General features: G+C 32.6%; 1 protein-coding gene and 1 pseudogene across 6 annotated transcripts in view; both read right to left on the reverse strand.

Moving 5' to 3' along the window:
* Positions 1–21458, reverse strand: part of LOC309656812 (keratin, type II cytoskeletal 8 pseudogene) — a 411180-nt pseudogene that overhangs the window by 330791 nt on the left and 58931 nt on the right. The gene's annotated exons all lie outside the window — the stretch shown is intronic.
* Positions 1–21458, reverse strand: part of EFCAB7 (EF-hand calcium binding domain 7) — a 49721-nt gene that overhangs the window by 20988 nt on the left and 7275 nt on the right. For 4 of the 5 annotated variants that reach the window (XM_082453575.1, XM_082453574.1, XM_082453576.1 and 1 more), the window contains 7 exons: positions 18846–19057; positions 18123–18209; positions 17345–17540; positions 16803–16924; positions 6821–6962; positions 2955–3064; positions 468–625 (listed from right to left, as the gene is read on the reverse strand). In XM_082453575.1, coding sequence (XP_082309701.1) covers positions 468–625; positions 2955–3064; positions 6821–6962; positions 16803–16924; positions 17345–17540; positions 18123–18209; positions 18846–19057 — 1027 coding nt within the window. The remainder of the gene's footprint in view (positions 1–467; positions 626–2954; positions 3065–6820; positions 6963–16802; positions 16925–17344; positions 17541–18122; positions 18210–18845; positions 19058–21458) is intronic. The other variant, XM_082453577.1, reaches the window with a different exon arrangement.

The raw sequence follows: 21458 nt of genomic DNA on the forward strand, positions 1-21458 counted from the left end.
AACAAGTTTCCAAAGCAACCACAGCATGTCAACATGTAGTAGGAACACAAAGAGAAGTTCCCTTCTTCTTTTCTCCTTTCTCCATCTACTTTCTTCTTCCTCTCTACCTGCAGCCAGATCTTACTGTGTACATGTAGGGTATGGGAGGACTACCCTATTTGGATTTCATATTTGATAGCTATCTAAGTCAACAGTGCAACTAGCAGGACCTGTTTCTAGTGGAGGAGAAATCAGTAGATACGCAACTAAAGTTGACTTGCCAAATGTATGGGACCCAGAAATGAATGGCAATCCCAGACCTATGAGCAGAAGAAGGTCACTTTCAGATGCCTAGTGGATGAGTTGAGCTATTGATTAGAATCTGGGGTTGGGATTTGCAGCTAGCCAAAGGAAAGGATGGAAGACAGGCTACTGATATATATCCAGTCTAGATGTTATAGCTCTTAACTTTAATAAACAAAACTTACCTAAACTCCTTTGTGAGAAATAATTCCCCTGTTTCATCTCTATATACAAGCTGGGCTTCTTCTGTTATTGGTTTTCTTTCTTTCTTTAGCCTGCAGCCAGTTGTGGAAGGAATTAACCAGTAAATTCCAGGTCCTAGTTCACCAGTCCACCCAAACATCTTTTCTCAAAAGAATTTTAAAAACAAACAAACAAATAAACAAACAACCACCATGAGTCTTAATGACTTTTAATCTTTCTTATGAAAGGGAAGCATTAGAAATAGTTTCTTTTTTTACCAATATTCACCAATTCTATTATGGTTCTATCAATGTTTTATAGGCTTCAAAATATTTTTGTTAATGGTAAGGCTAATAATATTAGATGTAGTTCTTTATATATTTTAAAAACAAATGCCTAAAACTGTAACAGGTTAGAAGTTATATAACTTCTAAATCTTCCCAATAATCTTCAAAAATGTTTGTTATGCAAATATTTCAACAGGAAGCAAAGAGAAAAATCTTAGAGTAATTTTTCTGGGTTATAGTTGCCTAATTTGATTCAAATATAAATATGTGATTTGTAATTCAGATTTCTATGCCACAAAATAAAAATTAAATATATTTTAAGAGTTCCCTATTTGTATGAATTAGCCATATTTGTAAAAATACAATTATGTGGACAAAAGCACTGGAATTTTACTACTATTTATGTAATATGGACTATAAAACAAGAAGGCAGAGTCCCAGATAAACCTACCTTATACAAAATTCTTTTCCATCACAGGATATTTATAATGAGTGCCAAGACATTTGTATAGGAAAACATTTTATTCTCCTGTTCTATAAGAAAAAGCAAAATGGCATCCTTCTATGAACCTTCTAGGTGCTTTCTGGAGCCCAATGGCTTCCTATAAAACCTAGGGATTGTCTCTGTCAAATATATAAAACCTAAGCATTTCCTAGTCGTGTATAATATCTAAGCAAGTAGCCATTTGCCCTTCAGCACAGAATAACCCTAGGGAATTCTGTCCGGTATTGTGTCTAAAACTCCTTTCAAATCCCAGGTTTATTTTAGGTCATCCTGGAGACTCATACAAAACAAAGTTGCTCATCCAAATTCTAGGTTCAGCCCTATTTCTACCCTCACAAGTCAGAGGAACCATAATCATCCTAAAGTGACCATGTCCTATTTTGATAAAAGAAGCAATCCAATAAAAGTGAGGGTCATTTTGAAAACTAAAGGTTGACCAAACCCATCTTTTGGAAATCATAATCTTTTAGATTGGCCAGATGTAGACTGATATCCAGGAGTGAACAGCAGTTCTTGCTGTTTCCTAATATGTGTTATCCCTTGAATCTCCCTTATCTCTACATATAAACTTGAACTGCCACAGTGGTTGACAAATAGAAAGTCTTTCATGGGCACAAAACTCTTCTTAAAGAAAATAATTATGAAACTAAAACTAAAAATCCTTTGTAAATAAGACATATTACAGATAAACAGAGGCCTATAGTAAAGAGGTAAATAGAAATTCATTCAAATTTTATTATAGGCTTGCTATGTACTAACATTTTTATACATGTAATCTCGTAAGAAAGTAATTTTAACCAAAACAAAGTGGGAAAGCTACTGTTTTAGACAATGCTTTATCTTGAATTTAACTTTGTAGTCAGTTTTGAAGAAGAGTTTAATCAAAACATTAACTGCTGTCATTTTATTTGTTTCTTGCCTATAACTATTCTTGTCTGTTAGGAAGCCAACAATAAAGACTTCTATATAACATTCCATCAGGGAAATGTTTGTCTGTCGTTGGGCCTATATAAAGATTAAATATGATATTGCAGTAAGCCCTTGAATAGTATTATTCCTGTTGTTGTGTAGCAGATGTATTTTGTAGTCCTCATAAAACAAATAGCCACATTTATGTATCTGCCTCACATATTTGGCCTCTGAGTAAATGTATAATTAGAAAAGATCAGAACAACCCCATGGGCAACATATAAAATCATTTGAAAGCATTTTTTCAGATCAATCTATTTTTGGACCCTATGAGTCAAGCCTGAGGATAGTAATCTTGAAGTTTTTCTTTTTTGCAATAGTAGTACAAGTAAGACAAACATCTAGAGGAACATTTTCAAAGCCTTGAATTGCTTGTATTAGGGGGAAAAAATCCACTGGCATCAATCATTTTTATTGAGTATAACAAAAAAATGTTCACATGTGGGGTATCAGGGCATTAGAAAAGAGGAAAGTGAAGTACAATGTCACACAACTTATAAGTTATGAAGCCAAAATGGCCAATCAATCCTCAATTTTTAAATCTCAGCAAATAAGAAAAAGTCCTTCACAATTAATAAAACATATGTAATATGAATAGTGATTACTGTATATACCTTAATTGGAAGGGAAGATAAAAAGTTTTAAAATATATAGAAAAACTATTATTTTCCTCAAACTTGAGGTCATACTATATTTTTAACTAAACATTAGAAAATAAATATGTATACTTCTCTATTTCGTAGTTCAGTAAAACACATGAGCTGTAGATTTGCTTGACTCTCATTTTCCTTAAGAATATACAAGGCAGTATCAACTGATAACCAAGGGGATGGTTTTCCTATAAATAAAAAAAACCAAACATCTTAAAATAAGCAATCACTACTTACTCTTTCCTATTTAAAAAAGTAGTGGTTTCTTTCCCCTTTGGATTTTTTTTTTAGAAATACACATCCATTTTTATAAACATCATAGCATTTGCAATAAGGCATATATCTATACACAATGAAATTGTTAGAAACATTCTCTATATACACACTTTCTAAAAATCATAACTTTTCTTAAACTCATCAGAAAGCTAAGGTTGCCAGGCAACCAAGTAGGCTGAAATCCAAGGACAAACAAACCCTTTCAAGAAGACAGAAGATGCAAGTACTGGCTTACCTGTAAAGGAGCATAGGAGGAAGAGATGTTAGACATCATCTATGTGCTGTTAACTCCAAAATTTGTATCTCCTGCTAGGACCTTTCCTCTGAACATTAGACCCATATATCCAACTGCCTATTTGACATTTCCACTTGGATTTCTATGTCTAAAACTGGCTTTCCCAAACATCTGAAAAAAAAACCTGTCCATCTATACTCTTTTCTATCTCAGATAAGAGTAACTCATTCCTTCCAGTTGATAAAACCCAAAATCCTGGAATCATCTTTAACTTTTCCCTTCTCTCACGTATCATAACAAAGCCTCAGGAAATGCTATGGTTTGACCTTCAAAATATATCCAGAATCTCTACTTCTTATCCCCTCTACACCCCAGTTCAAAGTAACACCAGTCCCCTCTTAGAATTCTGCAATAGAGTCCTAGCTGGACCCCTTGCTTTCTGTACCTTCAATCTGTTTTCAATACAGCAACCTGACTGTTCTTGTTAAAATATGTCAGATTATGTTCCAACTCTACTTAAAAATCCTCTAATGCAGTTGAAAGTTGGAAGAATGTTGCTTCCACCCTAACAATGAGAAAAAATGCATGAAATACAAAATCATAGCATTTCTTGAACCTGTCAGAGCTGAGGTCACAGGACAACCAAGCAGCCTGAAATCCAAGGAAAGACAGACCTTTCCAAGGAGAGATGAGATGCAAGCACTGGCTTATCGGTGGTGGCGCACAGGAGAACAAGATGTCAGGTGTATAAGTGGAAGAAAAGAGAGAGCAGAAGAGATAAAGATGGAAAATGTTCTAAAAATAATGAGACAACAAGCCATAAATCTAAGAAACTCAGAGAGCCCTTAGTAGGATAAATACCAAAAAGATAAACACAAACAAACAAACAACCAAAAAAAAAAAAAACTCCCCAAAACTCAAAAACAGTATCAACAACAACAAAAAAAACCCAGAAAACACCAAGACACATATTCAAACTATTGAAAATCAAAGATGAAGAGAAAATCTTGATGGCAGCCTCCTAAGGGTTCCTCTTTTCTCTCAGAGTAAAAGTCCAAGTTCTCATTATGGCAAAAAACAAAACAAAACTCTACCTGATTTTTGTCCTTGTTTCTCTCTGTCTTCATCCCCTACACTCTCTCCTTACTTACTTCAATATACCCACTCTAGCCACCTTGTTGTTCTTCTAACACCAAGCACACTCTCACCTCAGAGCCTCTGAACAGAGGATTCCCTCTACCTGTCACTTCCTCCACTCTTCACCCATCCCCTTCCACCAGCCCTACATCCACAGAGCTTACTCCCTTGCCTCCTGTGGAAGACAGCAAAAATGGCCATCCCTCTCTGAATCCACAACCCCTTGCAATGTGACTTCGTAGCTCTTCCATCAAGATGTCAAATCTATTTCTCCACCCTGTAAACCTGTACTTGCCTTTTGACTTGCTGTGCACAACAGAATGTAACAGAAGTAATGTGCTGATTCTGAGCCCAGGCCTATGGTGCTTCTGCTTTCTCTCTTAGATTCCTGTTATACCATAAGAAAAGTCCAGTCTAACTTACTAGAGGGTAAGAGACTATAAAAGGCTGAATCAAGTTGTCTCAGCTGAAACGCATACAAAGGAAAGAGCCCAGCCAAGATCAGTTAAAGCCAGCCACCAGCTAACCTGCAGCTGATCACAGATGCACGAGTAAGCCCTACAGAGAAAAGCCAAGCCCAGCTCAGACCAAAAGAACTGCTCATAAGCAAACAAACGTTTAATTGTTTTAAGCCACTGAGTTTTGGGGTAGTTTGTTACACAGCAGTTGATAATTAACACACCTCTTTCAAAGTCTGCTCAAATGTCAACCTCTAATGAAGCATACACTAATAATCCCTTTCAATGGCAACTCATATTCCTTCGTATTCACAATGCCCCTTTTCCTCTATGTTTTTCCCACAGCACTTATCACCTTCTAACACACCATGTCATTTACTATTTATTATGTTTATTATTTATTGTTTATTTCCTCCACTAGAATGTAAGTTCATAAGGGCAGGGATTTTGTATTTTTTGTACTCTGATGTATCTGTATCTTAAGCACCTAAAATGATACTTGGTTTATAAGGTCTTCAATAAATATTTGACAAATAAATGAAAAAAAATCTTCTTCATAAGAATACAGAGAATAAACAACTACATTGAATTTGCAGACCTATCTTGATACTTTTATCTGAAAAATGACTATTGTAATTGTCATTTAAAAGTATCAATTACCAGGGCTTCCCTGGTGGAACAGTGGTTAAGAATCCGCCTGCCAATGCAGGGGACATGAGTTAGAGCCTTGGTCTGGGAAGATCCCACATGCAGCAGAGCGATTAAGCCTGGGCGCCACAACTACTGAGCCTGCACTCTAGAGCCCATGAGCCACAACTACTGAGCCCACGTGCCACATCTACTGAAGCCCGCATGCCTAGAGCCCATGCTCTGCAACAAGAGAAGCCACCGCAATGAGAAGCCCACGCACCTCAACGAGGAGTAGCTCCCGCTCGCCACTAGAGAAAGCCCGCGTGCAGCAACAAAGACCCAATGCAGCCAAAAATAAATAAATAAATAAATTTATTTAAAAAAAAAAATTAAAAGTATCATTTACCAAATGTTGTAAGTGTCCTACAAGATATACAGTGAAAACTTTCACAATCTGTACTTTAGGAGGGAAAAGTAATTTAAGTGGGGAAGAATCCTCTAGTAAGTAGATGTTTATATGTAAACATAATAAAAGAAAAATAAAGATTGATACTTAGAACAATAACATTAAAAGGATATCTAGGGAAAGCACCCATATAGCCATTTTTCACTAATTAAAAATTATGTAATAACCACTGTAGACACTAGGAAATTATTAATCTTTATCTAGCATTGGTATATAGAAAAAGAATATTACCATGGATATGAAAATTATTAATAAGGATTGTCTAAGTCATATGACATAGCACTTTGAAGGTATTCAAAAATACTTGCAGTTCATATTTGTCCCAAATTATCCTCCTATAGAAGTTGTCTCATGCATATTAATTTAAAAAATTGATAAATGGAAAAAGCTAAGGATTAATTAGCAGATAAAAAGTTAATTCTATGTCAAAAGGAAACCAGGTAACATCTTATTCTCATTTTTAAATAAATTAAAAGAAAAATACTTTAAACATGTACAAAAACAATTTACTTTTTTTGCATAATATGACAACACAGTCAATGTGTTGTCAATGACTTGTTGTCAACGACTTTGTTGTCAAAGAAAGTCAATGACTTTCTTTAAGTGTATTGCAATATGTAACCACATGTTTCTTAGGCAGATCATTTTCTTCACTAACTAGAACCATCAAATACTTACATAAGTATTTTCAAAGTGGGCATAAATTGATATTTTTTTAAAAATACAGAAAATTTAAACTTGCCTTCAGCTTGACTCAGGTTTAATGGCTTAATTGTTAGATAAACCAGGGATCTCTGAGCTATTTGCATCCTATATTGATGACTAATGATTTCACCATCTTCTTCTAAGAAAAAGCAACCTTTTGATTGTACACATTGCCACTCCTGAAATGAAGGAAAAATATTTTCAAACAATATTTATTACAAGTTTCCAGCATGCAGAGCAATGAGAAGAAACCTAGGGAACATATAAAAGAAATGTCAACTAGAGCCAGTGCCCTCCAGGAATTTGCAACATCATTAAGAGGCAGCATTTAGATAACAAAAAGTTAGGAAAAGATATAATGGAGAGGAGAAATATGAAAAATATAGTTCATGAGAGCTGGAGAAGTACTGAAACAAAGTAATAAATGAAGATGCTGCTGCAATAATCAGGGTGAGATTAGTGCTTAGAGCACACTAAGAAAGAAGAAGTAAGGATTGTTAAAACTGATACGTTGAAAGAAAAAGTGAAAAGACTTTATATTTAAAAGATAAAGTATAATAAACCAAAAAAATTGTTTCAAGTCTAGGTAACCAAAAGACTGAATTCATTTCACAGCTATAGCAAAATGCTGATAAATACCAGTTTTGAGAAAGACCTCTCTATAAAATTAGCTCTACTATCTCTTGGTCTCAAATTCCTTCTCCTAGTTCCAAACCAACATGCTTATATGTGATCTCATAACTAGAACTTCATAACAGGTTTTACTTGAAGATGGCACTTTATGCAGAAAGTAAAGGATTCTTTGTTGAAGGTATGAGAAATTGTTCCATTACCACAGATGTGAGCAAAAATGCTTTCCACTTTATCATTAGTAGGCTTGCCTACCTATAAGACATATTTCTGTTCCACTCCTAATGGCTTCCAAAAATAGAATATTAATGAGGTTTTGAAGTGACTTTATAAAGGATGATTTTGAAAAATTATCTGTTAGTATATTTAGATAATAAGCTCAAGGCTTTAATAATATTAAGATAACAACTGAAAAGGCATGCATTAGCTATGTAACAATAATATCAAAAATATTATTAATCCTGGGACTTCCCTGGTGGCTCAGTGATTAAGACTCCACGCTCCCAATGCAGGGTGCCTGGGTTCGATCCCTGGCCAGGGAACTGGATCCCACATGCATGCCGTAACTAAGAGTTCACATGCCACAATGAAGGAGCCCACGTGCTGCAACTAAGGAGCCAGTGAGCTGCAACTAAAAGGAGCCCACCTGCTGCAACTAAGACCCAACACGACCAAATAAATAAATATATTTTTAAAAAATATTATTAATCCATTTTAGAAGGATTTACTATGGCACTGAAGAGTCAAGAACAAACATTATTTACATTGATATTGATATCTTACATTTTTAAAGGCTAAACTATCTTAACATATACTTACACACCATTTTTCTATTATGTAAATTATAATTACATTTATATTTTATATTATTTCCTTGGTACCAAAATACATTTAAAATAAGAAATTTAAAAATAAGGAAAAATAGTCCCCATATTTCTACCACCCTAGTTTGACTCTTATGTAATCATTCCTAATACTGACCTTACATAAAAACCTATTTTTTTACATTCTAATTAATATTATTTTATGTCCTGCCTTTTTCATTTAATGTTATATCTGAAACATCATGCTACTGAAAAGGAACAAAGTTGAAGAACTCACATTTCCTGATTTTACTGCAAAGCTACATTAATCAACACAGTGTGATACTGGCATAAAGACAAACATATAGACCAATGGAACAGAAAAGATAAACCAGAAATAAACTCTCACAAATATGGTCAAATGATATTCAACAAGGGTGCCAAGACAATTCAAATTTCAACAAACGGGGCGGGAAAACTGGATATCCCTGTGCAAAATAATCAATTTGAACCCTTACCTTATACCATATACTAAAATTAACACAAAATGGATCTAAGACTTAAATGTAAGTACTAAAATTACAAAACTCTGAGAAGAAAACATAGGGGGAAAGCTTCATGACATTAGATTTGGCAATGATTTCTTGGATGTGACACTCCAAAAGCATAGGCAGCAACAAAAAAATATAGCTAAACTGAATTCATCAAAATTAAAAACCCTTTGTGCATCAAAGGACACTAACAACACAGTGAAAAGGCAACCCACATAGTGGGAGAAAATATCTGCAAATCATATATCTGAAATGGAGTATTATCCAGATTATACTAAAAACTCCTACAACTCAACAACAAAAAACCAAAAAAAAAAAAAACCAATTAAAAAATGGCCATAGGGCTTGAATAGATATTTCTCTGAAGAAGATACACAGATGGCCAATAAGCATATGAAAAGATGCTCAGCATTATCATTAGAGAAATGCAAATCAGAACCACAATGAGTTACCACCTCATACCCACTAGGATGGCTATTAAAAAAAAAACAGACAATAACAAGTGCTGACAAGGACGTGGAGAAATTGGAACACTTGTGCATTGCTCATAGGAATGTAAAGTGAAGAAGCCACTGTGGAAAAGGTTTGACAGTTCCTCCCCAAAAATTAAACATAGAATTACCATATGATCCAGCAATTCTACTTCTGGGTACATATCCAAAAGAACTGAAAGCAAAGACTCAAATATATAAAATGTCCAATGACAAATGAATGGATAAACAAAATATGGTATATACCTACAATGGGATATCATTCAGCTTTAAAAAGGAATGAAATTCTGACACATGCTACACATGGATGAACCTTGAGGACATATGCTAAGTGAAGTAAGCCAGAACAAAAGCAAAAGGACAAATATTGTATGCTTTCACTGATATGAGGTAGCTAGGATGGTTAAATTCAGAGACAGAAAGTAGAACGGCAGTTGCCAGGAGCTGAGGGCAGGAGGAAATGAGGAGTTACTGTTTAATGGGTACAGAGTTTCAAGTGGAGATGATGAAAAAGTTCTGGAGATGGATGGTGGTAGTGGTCTTACAACAACACAAATGTATCTGAGGCCACAGACACATACATTTAAAAATGGTTAAAATGGTAAATTTTATGTTATGTGTATTTTAGCACGATAAGAAAAAATTTTGCTAAGCAATATTCAAATTTTCAATTTAACTGGTTCTTTTATTACCCATTGAGTTTGTATACCATTACTTACTTAACTATTTCTAAAGTGTTGGACATGTAGGTTATCAGTATAGATAATGCTAAAATGAATACTATTTTGTCTAAATGTTTTTCTTCTGATGAATATTCTTTAGAAGAATTTCTAAGCAAAAAGTATGTGGGGACTTCCCTGGTGGTGCAGTGGTTGGGCATCCGCCTGCCAATGCAGGGGACACGGGTTCAAGCCCTGGTCCGGCAAGATCCCACATGCCGTGGAGCAACTAAGCCCGTGCGCCACAACTACTGAGCCTGCGCTCTGGAGCCCACGAGCCACAGCTGCTGAGCCCATGTGCCACAAGTACTGAGGCCCACATGCCTAGAGCCTGTGCTCCGCAACGGGAGATACCACTGCAATGAGAGGCCTGCGTACTGCAGGGAAGAGTAGCCCTCACTCGCCACAACTAGAGAAAGTCCGTGTGCAGCAACGAAGACCCAATGCAGCCAAAAATAAATAAAGTAAAAAATAAACAAATTTTTTTAAAAAGTATGTGTATTTTTAAGGCTAATGACATATGTTCATAGCGCTTTATAAAACAGTGGTGCAACTTTACAGTACCACCAATGGTGTCTAATGTGATAATTTGTTATTACCATAACTTGATCAGTAGTGTTACCATTAAAAAATTGGTTAGTGGTTGGGGATACTTTCTTAAGCTAGGTGTGAGTACATAAAATATTCATTATAGTATTCCATATATTTTTGTATATGGTATTGTTAATGATTTTTTACCATAATTTATATTAATGTAATAAAATATAATAAATTAAAATGGTATTGCAATGATTTTTGCATTAATTTCCCTAATTACTAGCAAGGTTGAACATTTCCCCATGTGTTTATAATTTTGTCTCCTTCTGTGTGAACTGCCTATTTATCCCCTATTGTCATAGATCTATTGTGGACTTGGTATTTTTCTTACATATTTTAATAAGTTATTTTGACTATTTTAGATATTAATCACCTTTGTAAACTTTGATGCATGTATTTTCTCTATTTCCTTTAATTTTAGTTTTGGTTATTTTTCAATTATGTAAGTTTTCCATTTTTATATTCATCTTTTCTGTGGAGATTTCTTCTTAAACTGAATTTTAAGAAATTATCATTATTTCTAAACTATTACTCAAGCTTTTAGTCAGTCATTAGTCACATGCACTGTCACACCTTTGGGGTATAAAAGATATGTGTACTTTTAATTCTGAGAAATTAAAATGTGACCTTAAATTACTGGAATTCATCTTCACAAGTATACTTGCCCATGACAGAAACAAGTCATTATACATGATATTTCAACAACATCCCTATAAGACAATATGGGGTAGATATAAATTAGTCATTTTAATAAACAGACAAATTGAGATACCCATAGATTATATGGGTTCAGAGTTACACAAGGAGTTTGTAGAAATATTAGGTGTAGAGTCTAAGACTTCTGGATCAAAGCTTTACCATTAAATCATGTTTCTAAAAGAAAATATATTCAGGGTACTAAATTCAAAATTTTTATAACACAATGAGGTTCAAAGTTGGGCTTGAGTCAAAAGTTCAAGTTCAACTGTTAATGATGAGTAAGAGTATGTACAGACTTTCATTTAGCCTCCCTGTAAATCTCTTGGATGGGAATATATTATTGACTAACAACAGATGCTGACGTTATTTCAAAGCCCATTGTCCTGAACATAATCAACATGACCTTGGACGATGATGACTGCCACAGATAAGAAAGGAAAGATATAATCATATAGAATTTTGAGACAGTTTTAACTAAGATTCTGACATCAAATAGAAAACACTTAAACTGTTTTCCTTTCAATCAATGTTTTAAAAATATTTATTTATTTATTTATTTGGTTGCACCAGGTCTCAGTTGTAGCAGGTGGGCTCCTTAGTTGCAGCACGCGTGGAATTTAATCTAATATAATTTATGAATATATTTTTTACATTTACCCAACTGGAATGGTAAAGGATACTAGTTTAGAATTACAGAATATTAAAGGTAGAGGTCTAAAAAGCAATTCAGTCAGACTTCTCTTTTGACTGATGAAACTCTGAAAAATAAAGTGATATGCTTAATTCACAATTCTCGTTGATTGCAGAACCAGACCTGAACCTAAGTATCCTTACTTTCTCTCCAAACTACCAGCTATATTCAAAATTCTTTTTTTTCCCCACATTTAAATATCTGCCATGATTTTTCTAAAGCTAATATTTTTAAAACTTCATGTTTATGAAATTATCATAAGTATGATAACTTATTATCATTCAGAATTATACATATACTGAAGTGTTAAGATAAACATAATTATTTGGTTTTCTTACTAAAAAAATGTAGATGTTAGTAGCTAAAAAATTTCTTAATTTGTATTGGAATCATGGGTAGCAGCCTCCTACTCCCTGGTTAAAAAATGTTTAAATGAAACTAAAAAACAATGCACTTTGCCTGGTACACACAGTGAAAAGTACTTGTGGCATTTGGGAAACTCAAAAATGGAAGAGCTTCATTTGCTTATGGTATCTCTGGCTGATAGGAGATGCTTTATAAAATTTAGCTGGGGAGCGAATTAAGTATTTTTATTAGACGTCTTTCCTAAGTTCCAATTTTAGAAAAGGTACAGGTAGAAGGGAATTTACAAGTTTCTTTGAAAGACGATCAATCTGAATACAACACATGGTTAATAAGGCTGGAAAATGGTAAGAAAACAGATATTATTAAATAGAAGAAAGCCTATATATTATATATATCAACCAAACTTCAAAGTGATAATCAGTTTACTTTGAATACTAAATAACACCACTAGGAGAATTTGTAGCTCTCTTGTTTGAAAGGAAGAATTCAAATTCTTAAGATCTGTCAGAGTTATTAAACACACAATGCTTATTCAACCCCGAATTTCCTTTAAAACAAATAGACTTTCAATCACACAGAGCTTTTTCTCTAGGACCTAGACTAAAATGTTATGAATTAAAAGGAAAAAAGTACTGACAAATCGGCTGGCTCATTCAAATAAATCAACTTGAAAGGATTATAGATTAAGTTGACAGTTTGAGTATTATGAGAAAAATGGAAGAAGGTTGAGTTTTTAAAAAATTCTTAGAATGATAGAGTAAGAAATTCCATGTATGATATAATTTTTGACAATATAAAGCAGAAATAAAATAGTAGCTTGTAATTCTTATATAGGGCATAAGGTGGTGCTATATTCTACCAATTCAAGTAAATTCATATAAAAGGAAAAAGAACTGTTAATTCATTTGTCATATACAAATATTATTTATTTTCATTCACAATGCATAAGGAAATGCTTAAAAGCATAAATTAAAAATAGTAAAGTTGAAAATTCTAGCTCTCAAAAACTTAAATATATCAGTAAAGTTACATTTTTCTTGGAACACTGTAGAGAACATGATTTGTTTTGACATACAATTCTGTATTATTAATTAAAGTTTTAGGTGAGGTAGAATTATTAAGCAGTAGATCTGCCATAGACTTAGTCAAAGGAGGAACTTACATGTCATCATTACCATCATCATCATCACTGTTGCTTTCTATAAAGATACCCTATGTCACACTATTCGAAGGCTATTTACTTTTTGTTAAGTAGGTAAACAGACTGCTATTGAACTTTTTGTTATTAAAGAATTATAAACTGTACATACTTAAAAACTGTACATACTTAAAAACAAGAGGTTAAACAGACGATTTATAAGGGGAAAATTTGATATAGATTGCTCACCTAATTGACAAGTTGAATTGATCAACATTTTGAAAATGAGAGACTTTTATAAGAAAATTATTATTTGGAGCCTTCACAAAAATTAAGTTAGACAACCATTTCAAGTCTAAAATGTTTATATTTGTATTGTTTTACATATATAGACATATAAAACCTACATGTTACACAACATATTCACATACAACACATATGTTGTATTATATATATGTTACACAACACATATATATGTAAAATATATGTAGACATAGTCTAACTAGGAATCTGGATATAGTATTGCATCTCTGGAGCTTACAACTCATGGCTTTCTCTAATTTTAGTCATGACTGGCAACTGAAACTATACTTCTCTCAAAGAAAAATTTCTAACACTCCTTGTACATTATGAAACCTAAGTAAATGGATAGAATTCAGGATTAAAAAAAGAATAGTGATACAGTACCTACATATGGTATACAGAAAGTAACACATGTATAGACCCTGTGAAGGTGGTACTTTCCTCCCATAATTCAGGTCTTTTACCATTTGTGTAGATATATGATTTAAAATCTGGCTTATGTGTACCCCATTACAATAATTTTCTAATTTCTGAAAAGACCTTTCTTTTCTGTCCTAATTCCATACTTCTCCACTCCACATGAAACTGAGGTACCCAAACTTGTTTAAAGTAGATTTAAAGTATTTGAAGAAAATTAATTTAATAATTCTTTTAGTAACTTATTCTATCACTCTCAATTAAAACAAATTATATAATAACTGTTTTCCTAACCAAGTACTTCTTAGAGTTGTTGTGAAACTTAAGGAATATATAAAATTTAAGAAATTAAAAAAAATAACTTCAAGGTAAAATGCAAACAAAGAACTGAATCCTGCTGAATAGCAAAAGGATCACAGATTAAAAAAAAAAATCATTTCAGCTCATCTAAGAAATATCAGAGAGTACAAACAGTGGGCAATATCAAAATCAGAAAAAGGACGTAAAAAGTCAGGTAAGTAATATGAAAGCTATGAAGTATTTCTAAAAGACATTAAATTTTATATGGAAGTCACAGAATTTATGAGTTGACAGTACACCATCTTCTTTTAATCATTAAATTCTCCTACTATCTTTTACCTAATTCCTAATTATCATCAGTACCTTTCCTTGCTCTTGATGTCTTAGATGCAAAACTTTAGTCTTTTGTTATACAATCACTATGGCCTACAGATTAATTTTGGTGTTGTCTATTAGAGTTGTCCCTTCCTTACTATGTTCAGGTACTACCCTTGGCCTAGCTGTACTTACTTTATACCTGGATAACTCTATCAGCCTCTCTATAGTCTCCCTAATTTGAAGTCTCCATACACAATATACAACAGTATAATAACTTTTCTTAAACTATACTTTCATCATGTTATTCCCACATAAAGACCTACAGTAATTTCTTAGTTCCGTAATATTAATAACAATATTATTTATTAAAGTAAAACTATGTCCCTGGCATTGTGCTAAATTATTTATATATGTTAGATGATTTAAATCTTTCAAAAACACACTAAATATAATTATTCCCAATTTATAGATAAGGAAACTAAAACTCAGAGGGGCTGCTGACTAACTTACCAAAGGTCACACAGTTATTAAGTGACAAAGCTAAAAGTTAAACACACGTCTGTCTATTCAAAGGTTTTAATCAGCACCTTAGAACAGTGCTTTGCACAAAGTAGTCATTCAATAAATATTTGTTGTTGTGGGAATTCCCTGTTGGTCCAGTGGTTAGGACTTCACGTTTTCACTGCTGAGGGCCCGAGTTCAATCCCTGGTCAGGGAACTAAGATCCCACAAGCCACGCTGCTTGGTGCAGCCTAAATAAATAAATAAATATTTGTTGAATAAATGAAATGCTATACTAACTTGGTATATTGTTAATAATGAAATGAAAATCTTTATTTTTTTAATTCAGGGCCCATTACACTAAGCAAAATAGCTCGCATACATTACCTTTTTAATGAATATTTGTTGAGCTGAACTAAATTAAAGGAACTGTATTGGTATGGACCCAATTAATAAGAGCATGAAAAAGAGAAAAAGTTTTATTATGGCTTTAATATAACCCATATTAATATTCATTTATATTTTATAAAATTATATTTATTTACACTTTTGAATCAGGTAAGCAACAATTATTTAAGTTGATTTTATTAGTTAGCATTTAATTTAGTTGCAAAATACAGAAAGTTTCCACTGGTGGAAAATAATATTGTTGGAACACTAAATATTGTGTGTGAACATGTTGGACATGCACACCAAATTGCTTAGGGTGTATAGATTCCTAAACAGTCTGAAAAAAGTTCCTTGGAGATAATGTTTTAAAATTTTAATATAGAACAAATGCCACTGTCTAGCAATTTAAAGATATAAGGGACTTCAGAGTTCAATAACAAATACAGAGTTGTTATTTGAAACAAAAATGTAGCTCTTGAGAACAATCAGTTCAGTTTTCTAACAGCAGTTATAGTATGTGGTCATAACCATTTTTCCCCCTTTTACAGAGGTCCCTAGGTACACATTTTTAATGTATCCTAGCAGTTTCCAGTTAATGTTTTATATTTCTGTAGCTATTATTTTCTGTTGAAAGAAAACTAGTAAAGGTTGAGTCTAGAAAGGGAAAGCAAAGGAAGAAGATCAATATTAACACTCTACAAATATTGACTTAGCGAAGTGACTTTGTTGTCTTTCTCTCAAAGGAACTGATATTGAATGAATGATTTATTTATAAGAAACACCTACGAAAAGTATTTGTTAAACAAAACCAAAAAATTGCTTGGCAAAGTACATAATTGCATAATCTATTCATCAAGTTCAAAAATTGAAGAGTCATCATTTTAAAACTGAAGACCATTTAATAATATTCTTGTCCATCATTTTCACTTCAAATTTATTAAAACTGGCTTATAGGTAGAAATGCTACAATCCACAAAAAACCTCAAAGAATTACTTCATAAACTTTACTTGTTCTCTGTAAACACCAAAAAGTTATTAATAAACTTAATGTCAAATTTGTTTTCAGAAAAAGTCATACCATACCTATTCATTTAAAATACTATACCTTTATTGAGTTTGGCTCAGTTAACTTTGAGTTTCGGTTACTATTAGCACCCATGGTAATTGTGAAAGAAACAGATGTTCTGAACTCTCTAGTTGTTGTCAGTAAAGAACTCCTGGTGTCTCCTGTAACAAGTAATAGTTATTCAGTGTCATATTATGAAAAGCTGTCAATAAGAAGTCTGTTTCTAAACACAGTGTAGTATGAAAGGACTATGTATTAATTTCATCTCTTTGTTCTTCCTATTGAAATAAACTCAAAAGTTTTATATTTATCAGACTTTAATGGCTCCTAATTTCTGATGTACTAATAAGATTCTTTATTTCAATCTGTCATCTTTTAGCCTGATATTTTAGTTTTAATAAAATATAATGAGCAAAGCCAAGTCAAGTTCCAAAATAAAATTTTACTTCAATAGATTTTTATAGCTAAGTGAGTCTAGAAACAGTAGCTAACAAAAGTTTGTTTTATCACTGATAAGCTAAGATGGAAAGAAAAATTTATCTGAATATGATCCTTAATTCTTGAACAAGAAAAGTAAATACCTTTATTTGAGAATGACTCCTGATCAGTTTTTCTTATGATTCTGGGTGATGGTTTTGGTACTGGTGATGGGTCCCTTTCAGGGGACCCTTCCATGTGGCTTCCAAACTGTTGACGCCTCAGTTTACCGTCAACCTCCAATTTTTCTAGCGTAGTTTTGAGACATTGTTCATTGGTTGTCATATATAATTTACAAAACTACAGGAAGCAAGTACTCCAGTGAGTAAAACATTCAATCATACGTTTGGGAGGAGAAAGAAAATGCACATTAGTAGGCAAGGGATAGACTGATAGATGGAATATATTTCCTATTGAACTAGGTTACTCATTTTATTTTCTTGAATCAGATTGACCACCCTCAAGTGACCTAGTGAAATGCAGCCATGATTCAATAAGGAGGCCATAGCCTGAGTGAAAATAAAATGTTACACAAAGAAAGGTGATTTATTATTATTTTTTTATGACATGTGCAGACTTGCATTTGTTCTAAATAATTTTTATGATTCTTCCACTCCCGAAGAGGCATATTTCAAAGAAGAGTGTGTGTGTGTGTGTGTGTGTGTGTGTGTGTGTGTGTGAGCACATGCATGTATTTTAACTTCGTTACATTATTTTTAAGGTAGTCATCAGATTACAATTGTGGGACTGGAGAGATTAAATTTCAAGTACAATTAGTACATAATATATAAATATATCATTGTCAATATTTAAAAGATGTGTGCCTTTAAAAATACTTCTCCTATACAGTAAGCAAATTTACATCAGTATGAGCTTATGTACCTTGACATAGTCAAATCTGCCATCAGCATTTACGTCAGCCAAATTTATTACAGCATTTACTTCTTCTCGAGTCATCTTCTCACCTCTCTGGGAAAAAAAGATTTATTTTAAAGCAACATGACTATCACTTTGTTATGCATGGGGAAAGTGGAAATTAATTTTAATCTTTTCTACAAGTAAATTTGAATATATGGTTTCATTAAAAATCTCAGAATGAGTATTATGTCAAGCAAAAATGAACCTATTATATGAAATAAAATTTTACAATTTTATTAAATTGTGTAAAAGTTTGCTGAATTTCAGTTTACTAAATTTCAACAATATATATCATAGATTCAGTAATAATTACTATTAAATTCAGAGTAACAATACTTTCTCATGCTGTACCAAGAAACAGAATGGTTTCTGAATCTCATTTATACTTTAGTTCTCTTTTACTTATCACATATGAACCTATCACTGATTTACAAAGAGTTCTGGCAGGAAAGAATTGCAAAGGAGCACAAGAGGATTACAACACAGGCTCAATTTTATGCTTTATCTTTTATTTATAAAGCACCTTTCATCCAGAAGGATCTTTAAGTACTTTACAAACAACATATATGTGATTCATTTCACCTGCCAGTGAAATAGTTGTTTCTGATGTGGACTTTGGTAGCCAAAGCTAGATTCCAAGTTGTTCTGCAAAACGTGCATATTACAAAACTGTTTTACAGATCTTACCTTTGTTAGAAGTTTATAAAGATCAGTGTGTAAAATAGAGCCATCATCATTTACATCTAATTGCTTAAATGATTTTAGTAATTCTGCTTTTGAAGTAGGTTTTTCCTTTCTTAAAATTAAACAAAAATCATCAAAATTCAGTTTGGCAGTTTGAGAAGTCCAATACTTATTAATGGTCTTTTGGGATGGATTTCTTCCTGCATGCTGAAGAGCTGCCCAATAAAACAAGTATTATTTGTTACAGTAACATTTGGAATTGGTATTTAAGTGCATTTTAAAAAAATCATTATATACTACAATATTATACAAAAGTACACACATACCAATACATTACCTTTGATGTTGATAATCTAGTGCTATCAATGTATGCCTGACTTTCAAAAATGACAATATACATATATGTTACCAGCTAAAGATTCTCAAATATATTAAAATGCCAGAATTAAATAGATTTTTCCTATTCTGATAGTTGGTTCTCATCTTACATAGTTTAATTAACTGACAATATCTGAGTTACCTCATAAGAGTGCCTGGAGAAAAGAAAAAGATTTAAAAACAACCATTCACTTAATTGTTTTGAGGACATAGGAATAAAAAAAAGCATAAATTATTACTTTTTCTGGCTCAACAAATATCTTAATGAAATGAGTAAATCATTAGTTTGAGAATATCGCTGACAACAAGTCATTATATCTAAAATGTTCATCACTGCCAGCTATTAGTTTCAAGAACATGAATCACGTCCCAAATGTCAAATACAGGCACAAAATGTATCCTACTTGCAGTTACAGCCCTGCTAAAAATCAAGAATGTCAACAAACTTTGAGAGAACTCTATTATAGAGATACAATGGTCAAATTACTTTTCATTTTTAACCAGAACATTTAAAAATAGTCCTATAACCAGTTATTCATAAGACATTCCTATTTTAAAAGCTATGCCCTTATAACTATGAGATGCAAAGAATTACAATGTGAGAAAGGCTTTGTATATTTGCATGTCATATCACACTAAAATCTAATGGTTTTAAACAATTGTAGATATTTTGTACAGTTGAATAGGAGTAACTTGGTAATTTGCAAATAGACTAATCTCTTCATATTAAGACTTTAATATCTTAACACTATCTAAAATGATCCAATAGTAAGTTTCCTAAGCACCACAGACAAAATTAACAGAATTTTAAAAGGTGTAACTGTCCTGAATTATACTACAAACTTCTATTATAAAACCTTATATTGGATATTTCCCACTATCTTAGGTGAGATTTCACAAGATCTATGCATTGTCAATCACCATTAAAAATTGATAACCTAGATATTCTACAATTTAATGTAATAAGGAATAATATATAAAAAACAATTTAACTAAAGAAATATCCTCAAGGAAATAGAAACCAGATCAAGGCAATAAAATGCAGACATTTGTGAGTCCATTATATTGAACATTCATTGTACACAAGAATAATATGAGGTGATTTTTTATTTTTAAAGATATAAGCTTCTTGGTTCCTAAGAAGTTTTATAATCTAAATAGTAAGTCCACACCTTAAGTGTAAAGTTGCTACTTGTGGTCAAGATTTACGGTTAATAACATATTAGAAGTTAATGGACTAAGATAAATGTTCCCATCTTCCAGATTATGCCAGTGCATTGTACCTAGATAACATAAACTTTGGCAAAGAAACAGAAACAAGATCATCAACTAGAGGTGACTCTCAGAGTTACCAAAAGTTAGAGCTATAGCAATTGCCATCTTCCATTCACCTAGAAAGCCTTTGTGGAAATTTGTAACAGTGGAAATAACATGTTTTTTTAAATTTCCACAAGTTTATTTTGGAAGTAGACAAAAGCCCTAATTACCATGTTGCCCAGGAATAAAAGATAAGTAGTCTGCCTAGTGTATAAGTGGACAATTCCTTAATTCATCTATCAAGATAATCACAAAAAGGGCATATGTGTTTTAGGATTCCATCCCCAGTCAGCCTCCTCCCTTTAAAATCTGGGAATACAAGTAGGACCTAAATGAAGTTGTGATTTAAAGTCAAAAGTCCATGTGAAAAAAATGGTATTATCTGTCCAGCTCTGGAAAAATAGATGTGTAACTCTTTCCCACAAGTGGCAGCTCAAATGCTTGTTGCTATCTTCAATAACAAAATATTTTAAAAATATTTTTAAAATTACTGTTGTCTAAAAGAACAACTTTCTCAGAATAAAATTATTTTTGCCAAAACATGTATTAACTAAACATTCCCATATCTAAGAAATAGGTACTATACTAACCTAACTTTAATCTTTAGTTTTAGAATTAGTTGGAGCTCATTATGAAGTCCAATAACAGTGAAAACACAATGTAATTGTAGATGTTTAAAGGTTTACACCAAAATACTGATCTTCTGCCAGGGTTTACTTTAAGCTTTGACATGAGTTTATAATACCTGTATTATTTGTAAGCTGGGAAAAAAAGGAACTCTAAAGTTCTCTTTGACTTTCCATTTCCAAATAAGATAAAGTACTGCTTTATCCTATTTCAAAATGGAATGTCAAAGCACATGTATGTGCATAAGTGGCAGAAGGTTATAGACGAAAGGCATAAAAGTTTAAGAAAGAGACA

Source organism: Balaenoptera physalus, assembly GCF_965194825.1.
Source record: "Balaenoptera physalus genome assembly, chromosome: 1".
In the NCBI taxonomy this organism is placed as follows: Eukaryota; Metazoa; Chordata; class Mammalia; order Artiodactyla; family Balaenopteridae; genus Balaenoptera; species Balaenoptera physalus.